This window comes from Alexandromys fortis, unplaced genomic scaffold (assembly GCF_014885135.2).
Source record: "Alexandromys fortis isolate MF-2015 unplaced genomic scaffold, M_Fortis_MF-2015_v1.1 scaffold_467, whole genome shotgun sequence".
NCBI lineage: Eukaryota > Metazoa > Chordata > Mammalia > Rodentia > Cricetidae > Alexandromys > Alexandromys fortis.
In genome coordinates, this window is record NW_026068331.1 from 159,935 (window position 1) to 173,379 (window position 13,445).

A 13,445-nucleotide genomic window follows, 5' to 3' on the forward strand; every position below is an offset into this window, starting at 1 on the left:
TCTTTCTTTCTTTCTTTCTTTCTTTCTTTCTTTTTTTTTTTTTTTTTTTTTGCCATCCAATAAGAACAAATGAGCATCATTATAGCAGTCAGAAAATACCCACACTCACTTTAACCACCCTGCCTTTGGAGTGATGCTGGTGTGCTCAGAGACCCTCCCTGTTCTTTATTGTGGTACTAAGTAGAAGAACACTTGGTAGTTGTTAAGTATTTTGAAGAGGTAAAAGGGAAAACATGTTGATGTTACTTTTTTTTTTTCCTTCTTTGCTCCCCCACAGCAAGTTGAAGTAGATTGCCAACAATGTATGCTGGAAATCCTGGATACTGCAGGAACAGTAAGGATTCTTTCCTTTTCATGTAACAAGTTTTAGTGTGTGAGCAGGTTTTGCTATCTAAGTAATTCTCCGTGTAAAGTGGTTATTTCTGATTCTTAATTCTCTAAATGTAAGGTTTTATAAATTTTCTTGGATATATAAAGTTGTTTTGTGATGTGATTGATGCTTACATATCATAATTGAATTGTGTTTGAAGTTTATAAATGAAAAATCCAGAAAAATATGCAAAAGTACCAAACTTGAAGGTTAAGGATGTGGGTGAGGGTTAGCACAGCTGACATCCTGCAGCACACATGGAGTGCAATGGACAGGCTGGGGCATCTAGAACTACTCTGATAGAGTAGACAAAAATTGAGGTTTGACAGTGGGAATCAGCAAGCCAAAAAAGCAAAAAGTTTATGAAGCTTTATGGATTTGTATGTTTAATGATAAAGCAGTTAAAAAATTTGTTTTTAAAATTCTGCATTTTGTGACTTCTTTAATACTGCATATAAAATCCAAGACTTTTTAGATAAGATTCTGTTCTGTATTATTATCTATAATTATAAAATACAATAATGATTCTCCAAAGACAAAGTAGGTTTTAAGCAAGCAGAAGTCATTTTAATTTAATTTAATTTAATTTAATTTAGTGAGACTGTAGCTGTGTGACCGGTGTTAATGGCTAGTGAGTCTGAAGAAAATAGTCACTGTACTATCCTCAGATCTTTTCTAAGAATTTGAAATGCAGCAAGCAGGGAAATAAAAAAATATATGAAAAAGTTCTTCAAGAGTCTAATCTAGGGCTGGTAATGTACTGATTGTCAAGATGATAAAGCATCAATAGAAAGATAGTTGGATGTTTATAATTCAGTACCAGATCTGCATTTTGGATTGTTTCTACTTGAGTATTATAAATCTTCCAAACAAAAACAGTTAAGGTTTGTATATTAAAGGAATTGTGTCAACAAACACAAACTTTCATCTCAGTTTCTAGAAACTAGTATGAAATCTTATGACAATATATAATTTAAAATGTATGTCCTTACTTGAGATTTATTCTGTTTAAAATAATTCCAGCATCCATTAAAAAGCTGCATTATATTTATAACTGGATCTTTTTTTATACCACAGGAACAATTTACAGCAATGAGGGATTTGTATATGAAGAATGGCCAAGGGTTTGCACTAGTCTATTCAATCACAGCTCAGTCTACGTTTAATGACCTACAGGACTTGAGAGAACAGATTTTACGGGTTAAAGACACAGAAGATGTGAGTATTTTCTCTCTAAGACATATTGCCATCTCTCCATAGTCAAAGGAAAAGTGTCTGCTTTCCCATCAGTATAAGGTTTGGAAAGTGTCTAACATGCCAAAAACAGGCTCTGAAATTGGACTTTCAAAATTAACATACAAATCATATGCTGAGATGTATAGAATATGAGGTGTGTATACAAAGTGAGCATTGCCATGTGGATAAAAAGCACAGGAAAGATGAGTCAGAAAACTTCACAGAAGTAGGAAGAAGTGGGACTCAAGTTGAGCTTTGAATGTGAGAAGTAGTATTCACAGAACCATAGTTAATGTTCCTTTTTCTAATATTCTATCATACAAATATTCTTTGTTTTTTTTTTTTAACACATTATCTTGCTGTATGTACACACACACACACACACACACACACACACACACACACACACATATGCGTGTGCACGCACACCCAGGCTAGCTTTGGGCACCTAACCTTCCTATCTCCATCTTCTTTTTTTGTGTTGGGGGGTGGTTTTTTGAGACAAGCTGTCTCTGTATAGCTCTGGCTGTCCTCGAACTCACTCTGTAGACCAGGCTAGTTTCAAACCCACGGGGGTCTGTCTGCCTCTGCCTCCTGAGTGCTGGGATTAAGGACATGCCTCATGACAGCCCCGCTCCCTCCTTCTCAGTACTGGGTTTATAGGCATGCACCACATTTGTTTGTAGCATACACCCTTTTCTTATCTTTTGTAAAATATGAAATATATTTTACACATTTCCATCAGTTTGAGGTTATAGAAAAGTTCCTTTTCAATTATATAGCTAGGATAGAAATTTTCAGATAGACCTTTCTGGTTTTGTGTGTTCTGATGGGAACTATTCATCTGCTCAGGACCTTAACCTTAATACCATTGTAGATAGGCGGAATGTCCTTAATGAATAGTTAGTGAGTTCCGGGAATGTTAATCCCCTTTATTCCGCCAGTAAAGGACAAACGTTTGAGTGAAGGTGCCTAGACTGTTGAACCTATTTGGGGCAGAAGGTTCACCTTGTCTCTTACATTCTTTCTTTTGTGTAGTGCTGTTGTCTTACAACCTCCTGACTTTGTTCTCTGAACTTTTAGCTGAGGAGCCTCACACAGTTTGTTAGCTGTGAAAATGGATGTTGTGTTTCAGGATAGTCAAGCATCTGTGGTGTAGAGTAAAAGGGAAGACACAGCTGCTTAGTGACTTTTTTTTTAAATATATGTGTGTCTGTGTATTCCATGTGGTGAGGCTAGAAGTGGACATTGATTCCCTAGAGCTGGGTTTACAGGTGATTGTGAGCTACCTGACATGAGTGTTGGGAACTGAGCTCAGTCCTCTGAAAGAGCAGCAGGTGCTCTTGACCACTGAGCCATCTCTCCAGCTCCTATTTTTATTCTTTTTTTTTTTTTTATTTATTAAAGATTTCTGTCTCTTCCCCACTGCTGCCCACAGTCTTTTTTTTTTTTTAAGTTTTTTTTTAATATTTATTTATGTATACAATAGTCTATCTGTGTGTATGCGGAAGGCCAGAAGAGGGCACCAGACCTTATTACAGATGGTTGTGAGCCACCATGTGGTTGCTGGGAATTGAACTCAGGACCTTTGGAAGAGCAGGCAATGCTCTTAACCACTGAGCCATCTCTCCAGCCCCCTGCCCACAGTCTTTTAAGTCTAATATTAGACAGAGAAAGCTAGTAATTAGATATAGAAGCTGCTAATAATGTCACTATTTTTTGGCATTTATTAGACCTGTGAGATAAAACATTTAAACCACTTAGGGTAAATGAATATAGTGTTTCATGTATTATAGGGAATTCCTTTTCCTTCAGAATTTTCTATTTGAAATTCAGCTCTTTGTAGTAATCCACATGAGAATTTTAGAATCATGAAGGGATGGAGAGATGGCTCAATGATTAAAGTACTTGACACTTTTCCAGAGGATCAGAGGTCAATCCTCAGCATCCACATGGCAGCTTACAACCATCTGTAGCTCTTTTGGCCTCCCTAGGTACCACACATGAGTATTGTTCACAACATTCATATAAAAAATTGAAATTAAGAAAAAATGGTATCATTTCCTTTAAAATAATTTGGTATATGAATCTAGTAGGAGTTCTTCCAAAATAGACTTCCTTCCTTCCTTTCCTCCCCCACTCCATTTCTTCTTCCAAACAACCACAACACACAGCACCCTTTTTAAAGCACTTGGTAGAGCATACAGTTGTAGACTGGTATGCTTCTGTTGTTAGCAGGTAATTGCTTATTTGTCAGAACAGGATAAGTAACGAGTATGTAATTCATTTTTTTTTTCCTTCCTGCAGGTTCCAATGATTTTGGTTGGCAATAAATGTGACCTTGAAGATGAGCGGGTAGTTGGCAAAGAACAAGGCCAGAATTTAGCAAGACAGTGGTGTAACTGTGCCTTTTTAGAATCTTCTGCAAAGTCAAAGATCAATGTTAATGAGGTAACCTACAACTACTAGACAATCCAAACAAGTGTCTTTTTATTTTCCACAGCCAGAATTTTTAAGAAAACATAATTATCTCTGTAATAGTTACTTATCCAGTTAAATATAGCACATAGGTGGTAGAGTCCAATAGGAAAAAACAAAAAAATTAAGGTTGCTATTATAATGGTCTTTTGTTATATATAATACTATCATAGAATTCTTTTTTGTTCGTTTCACTTTTGATGCATGCCTAAAATTGTGGGGTTGTATATGAATGGACATATAATTCAAACCATTCAGTCCTTTCAGGCTGATAGTCCAGATGCACACAGCTGATTTAAGCACTCCACCCACTATCTTAAGATATTAACTGTGGGACAGAAAGCTTTTCAGATAGGCTATATGTGCCTCATTTTAAAGAGCCATAGTTGACTGGGCCCCTAAAATTTTAGTGCAGTTCCCAAATTGCTACCACCAATCAGGTAAACCGATGACATTCCTTTTGCTTTTGGAATTTTGTCAAAAGCCTTTGAAAAAGGAAAGAAATGAGGGCAGAGAGGCAGAGTAAGGCTCTTGCCCTTCTCTGGCCCAGGGAAGCATCTTGGTAACTAGACAGAGGTGAGAATGAGTGGGTTAGGTCATCATGGCTGGGGTTTCACTTACTGTTCCTCTCTGGCCTCTCTGTAAGTCATTTTTCATGACTATGCTTGTAGACTATTATTGGACTTTTAAGATGGCTAAATTATTTTAAACATCTGGCAAGGAAAAAACCAACTTACTACAGATTCTGTTTCTTACAAATAATAAAGAATGCTAAAGCTTTTTTTTTTTTTTTAGATGAAACCACTTTTAACAAATAAAAAAAATCTGTTAATTCCATTTCTCTGGCAAACATATTGAGTACCTGTTGTATGCCTGGTACTTTATTCTGCACCCAGGTGGCAGTAATCCAGGCAGAACTATTTCTACCCTTAAGAAGTTTACATCCTAATTGGGGAACGAGTCCTGCTGGGGGCTTCCATGACAGTTATTTGTTATCCAGTGCTAGGTGAATGAGAAGAAATTGATAGCCAGCCAGCCATTTATCCTTCTTTGTTGTGGAATTAGAATTTCCTAGAGGTTGTATTTTAAAATGTAGCTCTAATAAAAAAACTTACTGTTTAGTATAGTATCATTTGAAAGAATAAGGGAGCAAGAAAAGGAGCCCAGGTATGGTGGATACACTTGTAATCTCAGCATGCTGGAGGCCAAGGCAGGAGAATGAGTTCTAGACCAGCCTGGACCCTAACTAAAATGAACAAGTAATATTTTAATGAAGAATACATTACAGTTGGTGAGTGCTCTTGAACAGTGGAATTGTGGTACAATGTCACCTTCTGTAATATGGTTGGCCTTTGGAATCTGGTTCCTTACTGTCTCCATCACCGTCACTGCTGTCCCATCTCTGAAGTTCATCAAGTATGCTGCGGCTGAGTTGGACCAGAGTCCACCACACAAGACCTCTTCCTGTAGGAGCCAGAGTTTAGTAGGGAGGAAGTAGGTAGTCTTCCTCTTTAATCATTACATGATTATGGACACCTACACAGGCAATTAGAGCTCCCTTGATTGCAGTTTCTAATGCAGCAGAGTTGACTTTTTCACAGCAGTCTTGCTAAAGTTCACATAGGGGTTTAGAAAACAATATAAAATGTCATAGTCATTTTATAGTAAGACCACACAGGCTGCATGCTAGACAAGAGCATATAATTTGAAGTGTTTCATTTTTTTAAAGATTTTACTCTTCATAGTCTAAAAATTTAGCTGCAGAATTTCTTGGATAGTTGGACAGTTTGTGTTGCTTTGTAAATGCTTATGTGGTTTCTGAATGCATGAAAATAGAGGAATAATCATTCCACAAGATTCAGCTCTTGACTTAAATTTGCAAACAGACAAGAATACTGTGCTTGGCCAGAGCCCTCTAATTCTCTATATTCTGCAAGTAGCAAATGATGCACTGGAATTACCTCAATCTTAGCTCCAAATTTCTTTTTTCTTTCTTTCTTTCTTTCTTTCTTTCTTTCTTTCTTTCTTTCTTTCTTTCTTTCTTTTTCTTTTTCTTTTTTTTTGTGCTAAGGCTAGAGTAATGATTGGAATAAAGACATCCCAATTAGGAATGGGAGAGGGGTTGAGAAACTCTATTCTGTGTTCCCTCTAGATTTTTCTATAGTTCAGAGAGATGAGGAAGAACCTAGGCTGGGGACTTTCAGCATTTCTAACCAAATATTATAGTTCGAACTTGCCCTCATCATTGAACCTTCTGCTGCTGTGAGGTAGGCAATATTTTCCAAAGAAATAATTTAGAATAATACTACAAACAGTCAGTTACCTGTCTCTATAATGTGTGCCAGAAACTGGACATTGACTGGTATGAAGAAACTGAAATAGGAACTGCGTCTGTGTCTCATTAATTTACTGTTCTGGTTTATCTTTTTGTTATTCTGTATCATAACTTGCATGTTAAGCCTTGGGTACTAATGAGAACTTTTTCCTGACTCATATACATTAAGTTCTTAAAGGCTTCAGAGTGGTGGAAATAGCTATCATTTTCCTTATAAGTGCTGTAGTTTTAACCTTCTCTTAGAAACAAGATTATAGAGAGTAGAGTATTTTTAGGAAATGGGATTTAGATGGATAGGACAAACAGAAAATAATACATTTATTTATAGCTTTGTAATGAATCTGTTCTTTTTTTTTCTTTTCAACATCTTAGTCTTGTAATCTCTGAGTCATTTGAAAAAGTAACATGATTATCATCTTAAAGAAATGTAGCATGTCATCTTTTTAAAAAATACACAGGCTAGACTACAGCTCAGTGGTGGAGGACTTGCTTAACATACAGAGGCCTTGGGTTTAATTTCCCACTATAGCAAAGGAAATAAATATAAGTCACTGATGTTAAATCTCTTGCTTTTGAACTTTACTTAATCTAAGAACAAGAAAAATAGTCTGTTTATTCTTCACTTCAAATTCACTAGTTAACATTTTGCCACATATTTATAGAAATCACTTTTCTTTACTCTTTTATATTTTAGTGTGTGTTTCCTTCGATCAAAGGCATTCTCGGGCTGTAGAGGTTGCTCCGTGGTTAAGAGCTCATAGGACTCTATGAAAGGCCATGAGTTCAGGTTCAGTACCCACGGTTCACAACCTCCTTTAAGTCCAGCTGCAGTTGATTTAACACTTCTGGACTCCTCAGATACCCACACAGATACATAAATATGAAATAAAAAATCACTAAAAATATTTTAAGGACATTCTTGAACAAAACCAGAACTATTAAGATCATACAGCTAAAGCAAAACTCAGCTATAGAGCATTTGCCTGTATGAGCAAGGCCTGAGTTCAGTTCCCAACACTGCAAAATAAAAGTCAGGAAACTTGCCTTCTACACTGTTTTGTTTATTTGTAGTTTTATTATGTTAATTATGCCAACGTGTTAAAGACTATGTCAGCTGAGTCTGGTTCTTTGCTATAATAATGCAGACACTCACTTGTTGACTGAGGTTTCTGTCTTGCCCAGTTCCTGCAGTCGTTAAGTCTCAAAGAAATCACATAGAGGTCAACATTAATTATAAACTGATTGACCCAGTATCTCAGGCTCTTCTTCTTAACTAATTCTTATAACTTACATTAGCCCATAATTCTTGTCTTTGTTAGCCATATGGCTTGGTACCTTTTTCGGCGAGGCAGTCACATCTTGCTTTCTCTGAGGCAGTCACATCTTGCTTCCTCTGTGGCTGGGTCATACTGTGGGCTGTGCTTCCCTCTTCCCAGCATTCTCATTGCCCCTCCTCTACTTCTGCCTGGACGTCCCACCTATACTTCCTGCCTGGCTACTGGTCAATCAGCATTTTATTAAAAATAATACAAGTGACAGGATAAAAGACCATTGTCCCACAGCACTCACTAATGGCCTGAGATGAAAATGAAGGCCCTCACCATCATCATCTGAATAACTCTTGCAGAGTTGGCTTTAAGGAACACAATAGGGATGGACCGGTAACATCTCAACACATGCCAGAGTTAATAACCCACTTTTATGAAATAACAAGTATTGTGGTGCCAGGCGGTGGTGGCGCACACCTTTAATCCCAGCACTTGGGAGGCAGAGGCAGGAGGATCTCTGAGAGTTCGAGGCCAGCCTGGTCTACAAAGGGAGTTCCAGGACAGGCTCCAAAGCTACAGAGAAACCCTGTCTCGAAAAACAAAAAAAAAAAAAAAAAAAAAAAAAAAAAAAAAAAAGTAGTATTGTGGTTTTGTCCTTGATGATTTTTTACTCTTCCAAAGATGAATCTCCAAGATTATTACTATACTCTTTGTGCCTTCAAATCAAGGATTAGTGGACTTTTCCTGTCTGTTATGTTGTTGTCTTGTTTGCTTTGACTGTGGAGGTGCACACTTTTAATCCCAGCACTCAGGTGGTAGAGGTAAATGAACCTCTTAAGTTCAGGGCCAGCCTGGTCTACAAAGTGAGTTTCAGGCTATCCAGGGCTGAATACTGAGGCACTACTTTAAAATACAAATCCTTAAGGGGTGGACATACCATGTACCTGATCTTGTGTTATCTGAACAGACACATGCTTTTTCCTGTCCCAGCCTAAAATATACATCGCGTCATCAAATGCAAATTAAGGGAAATTCTATACATTTATTAAACTTTTTCAGAAATGACAAAACCCTGGAAGACAAAGACTAAAGAACTGTTCCCAATTTTAAAAGACCGAAAGCAGTTCTTGAGGTAGTATTGTCTATAATCCCAGCACTTGGGAGATGGAGGCAGGAGGGTCAGGATTTTAAAGCCAGCCTTGACTAATCAGTGAGTTTGAAGCCAGCATGGGCTTGAAATGAACCCATCTCAAACAATAAGGAAATAATAACAGACAGACAGACAGACAGACAGACGAGTGCTACATTATCAAGAAGCAAAATGCAGTGTGGCTCCTGGTAGATTTCTGCCCAAGAGGAAAGTAACTTTTTAGGGCCTCATTGAGATAATTGACAAAACTGGAATTTACACTGAAGATGCTACAAAAAAATGTATTGATGTTTAAATGTCCTGTTAGGATCAGCATTTGCTAAGATTATATAAGAGTGTACTCTTGCTGGGTGAGGTGGCTCACACCTTTGATTCCAACACTTGGGAGGCAGAGACAGGTGAATCTCTCAGAGTTTGAGGCCAGTCTGGTGTACAGCGTGAGTTCCAAGACAGCCAGGGCTACACACAAAAACCTTGTCTTGAAAAACAAAACAAAAGAGTATATTGTTCTGGGAGATACATGCTTAGCCCTTTAAGGATATATGCCACTATCATATGGTTCATAGTTATTACTCGGATATAGGAAGAATGTACAGAAGCTCTCTGGTGCTGTTGTTATAATTATAGCTTTTAAGTGTTTGCTACCTTTCTCTTCTAATTTTTTTTTTTTTTTTTTTTGGACTACTGGCTGTCTAAGCAAGTACATATCCATTATGGATAGGTAGGGCCTTCTTTACTCGGAGAGTTAGCTTGGGGAGCTAAGAAACTTCAAAAGAAATCAGTAAAGTTCAGATACAATGGAAAAGTAATACTAAGTACTTTCAAAATGATTTTGTGAAACAAGCAATCAGTACTTTTTATTGTTGTTTTTACCTAGATATTTTATGACCTGGTCAGACAGATAAATAGAAAAACACCAGTGGAAAAGAAGAAGCCTAAAAAGAAATCATGTCTGCTGCTCTAGACTTGAAGTCAGCAGCAGCTCTGAGCCAGGTAAGATGCTTAAGCAGAGTAAACCCTTCCTCGTTTCTCCGAACTCTAACCATTTTACTGACTCTCAGTGTTTCTCAGCTTCTGTTGCTTATACATGAGGCAGACACCTGTATCTGTTGGATACTTTGCCTCCTCCCCAGGAGTGTCTAAACTAAGAGTGAGGGTCGTGTGTGATTTGCTCACCACCGTGTTGTCAACACCTGCTAACAAGTGGGTATTTGAGGCTGGGTAGAGCACTTACCTAGTGTTAGCATTTCTGTTTGCTCCTCTTTGAGCTTAGCATTAGCAAAAACATATGGTGTGTTGTGTCTGCCATCTATTACCCAGAGCTATGGGGTTTTTTTGTTTGGTTGGTTTCGGGGGTTTTTTGTTGTTGTTTTTGTTTGTTTGTTTGTTTGTTTTGGTTGGTTGGTTGGTTTTTGGTTTTTTGTTTTTTTGAGACAGGGTTTCTCTGTAGTTTTGGAGACTGTCCTGGAACTCACTTTGTAGACCAAGTTGGCATTGAACTCTTGGAGATCCTCCTGTCTCTGTCTCCCAGTGCTGGGATTAAAGGCATGTGCCACCACCACCAGGCTAGAGTTGTGTGTTTAGAAGTGTCCATGTTACATGTGTCAGTAGTTAATTTTTATTATATGACGATACTTAATTTATTATCTGACTAATGGGTATTCTGCTATTGAGGGACTTTTGGGGAATTAAGATGGATAATACTGAGCCCAACCTGGCAGCCTACACCTATTATCCCAGAAAAAGAACAGGGCAGGAAGATTAGCAGTTCAAAGACAGCTTCCCTTAAATAGCAAAGTCAGAATGGCCAGGGCTGCTTGAGACCCTGGCTTAAAACAAACAAAATATATGGATAGTTTGCAGCTCTGTGCATGACTTATGCACATGCACATATCTAGAAATATAATGGCCAGTCATATGCTATATATGTGGATTTTTTAAGTGATTGTACCAGGGTACATACACCAGCAATTCATGAGTTCCATATCCTCCCAAGTATTGGTATTTTCAGACTTCTTAACCCTGAGCCATTCTGTGTGATGTATGGTAGCATATGTAGTTCTGCTTGTCAGCTCTTCTCAAGAGTGGCTGCTCTGACAAATGTCACGCCAGTCTGCATCAAGTGGTAGGTGACTTCAGGTAGCATTCTGCTTTCATTCAGTGGACCCACTGGAAAGAAATTTATAGTGGCATTTGTGCTGACAGTCAGGTAAGAAGCCAGGCCCTGTGAAACCGTTAGTTGTTTTCCTTTAATTACAGTTTAAAATCCCCTGATGTTTCTTCTTTGTCAGCTATTAAACCAAACAGAATGCTTTCCTGAAGCAGATGTATGATGTAGTCTGAGGCTAATTATGTGAATATGAATAAATTGATGGAGTAGAAGAGGAACATAAATTCTGCTCACTTGAGAGTTGACAACACTAACTACTGTCGATCTCTGGGGCCCATTTAGTAGATTACTGCTTTCTGAGCTCCTGATGAGTTAATCTGTGCTCCTTAGAGATAGGGATGAGTAGGTATCTCTCTTAGAGAAAAGAATTGAGTAACTTCAACCCTTAGAATGGACAAATAGAAAGGAGGAAAAGCATAGATTGTCTTAGGTGGTCAAACTTGGAAGGTCAGCTTCTAGCCAAATGGTTTCTTTTTCTGAAGAGCTAAGTGACTTTTCCTGAAACTGATTTATTAAAACTCTTTAAATCATTAGTTTCCTGACAGTTATTATTGTTGGTGTTTGTGTGTGTTTAAGAAAAGGTACATGAGGACCCAAGTTGGTAATGTGTTGTTAACTCTTTTATAGTTGACTGGCTTATTGACAAATTACCTTGGCAAATCTGAGTTTTAACTTTGTCTTCTCAGAATATGTTCCTTTAGCTTAAAGAAAAAGATACCACTTGACCTATTATGATTTTAAAATGCATTCATACAGTTTACCTTAGAGAAGAGAAAGCTTGCCTAGGTCTGGCAATAAGCCATTCATATTGCTTGTATTAATCCTTAGACTTGTACGTAATTCAACTTAAAATGTAGTCTCCTGAGATCTTGTAGGTGTACGATGATAGAGGCCTTATCGATCAGAATGCCTTGCAGTGTATTTATTGTGATTTGCAATGCCATGTTACTACCTGTATTTTTTGAAGCGCTAAAGCTTAGTGTGGGAGCACATGCCTGTAGTCCCAGCTATTCAGACTAAGGCCGAAGGATTCCTTGAGCACAGGAGTTTGAGGCCATCCTGGCCAACATAACAAGACTAGAGCTGTAAAGTTCTAAGATAACAGGGTAGGTTTAAATAACAATTACAATGTTTTAGTAAGAGTAGCTGAACCTTGGGGGCAGCTTATATGTCTATAGCCTTTAAGTAGAATTGAATTAAAGCATATAGACCTCTTAAGTATTCCAATTTTAAAGACCTTAGAGAAATCATCCGGAGTTCACTTTCTAAACCAATTAGCTTCTATTGAGTAGTAGGACCTGCTGATTCTTTGCCTTTCAGTCTGGGTTCTTTCTGCCTTGTCTCTTGTCAGCTGTGTTAGAAATGATAGTACCTAGGGCTGGAGAGATGGCTCAGTGGTTAAGAGCATTCCCTGCTCTTCCAAAGGTCCTGAGTTCAATTCCCAGCAACCACATGGTGGCTCACAACCATCTGTAATGATGCCTGGTGTCCTCTTCTAGCCTGCAGGCATACACGCGAACAAAATATTGTAAACATAATAAATAAATAAATATTTATAAAAAAAAAGAAGACAAATATTGAACTTAAAAGAAAGATAATGGGATATAAATGAAATATTGCTGTCTGCCTCTTTATAGGCAGGGTATTATATTAGATAAGATGTGAAATACCAAGTGTAGTAAAACCAGGGACAAACAAAAATTGATTACTAATAGCTGTTTGTGAACTTAGTCTTCTATATTTGATTTTGAACTTTCGAGATAGTCTCAAGTACTCCAAACTGTAATCATACAAGGTCATACTTGGGACTCCTGGTCCTCATGCTGCCACACTTGGCTTATTTTTGAACATGTTTAATGGGAAGGTAAAATAGCTCTTCTACTGAAGTAGCTTGGTATAATTTAGTTCCTTAGTAATGGTCAATAGATGTCATCCTTTGTGTGTTATTAGATATGTTTATTGACTGCCACCTTCTGACAGCGAGAGAACTCTATGTGTGTTTGTGTCTGTTCAATGTTGCAGATTACAGAAATGAAGAACTGTTGCCTAATTGGAAAGTGCCAGCATTCCAGACTTCAAAAACTAAATCTGAAGAGGCTTCTCCTGTTTTATATATTATGTGAAGAATTTAGATCTTATATTGGTTTGCACAAGTTCCCTGGAGAAAAAGTTGCTCTGTGTATATCTCCTGGAAATAAGACATAGTATTTCTCCTTTGCAATAGCAGTTATAACAGATGTGAAATAAGATACTTGACTCTAATGCAATTATACAGAAGAGCATGGATGCATTTCAAATGTTAGATGTTACTACTATAATCAAATGATTTCATATTGACCTTTTTATCATGACTCCTCCCTATCAAGCACTAAAAAGTTGAACCATCATACTTTATATCCATAATGATATAGATTATGAAATATCCCCTCAAACTCATT

The 13,445-nt window shown here is 37.5% G+C and overlaps 1 protein-coding gene across 1 annotated transcript in view; it reads left to right on the forward strand.

The window, feature by feature from the left end:
* Rap1a (RAP1A, member of RAS oncogene family) overlaps window positions 1–13,439 on the forward strand; it is a 64,176-nt gene extending 50,737 nt beyond the window's left edge. Inside the window, exons 4-8 of the mRNA XM_050132839.1 lie at window positions 278–334; window positions 1,448–1,588; window positions 3,914–4,057; window positions 9,715–9,830; window positions 13,030–13,439. Coding sequence (XP_049988796.1) covers window positions 278–334; window positions 1,448–1,588; window positions 3,914–4,057; window positions 9,715–9,801 — 429 coding nt within the window. The 3' untranslated portion in view covers window positions 9,802–9,830; window positions 13,030–13,439. The remainder of the gene's footprint in view (window positions 1–277; window positions 335–1,447; window positions 1,589–3,913; window positions 4,058–9,714; window positions 9,831–13,029) is intronic.
* Window positions 13,440–13,445: the final 6 nt, after the last annotated feature.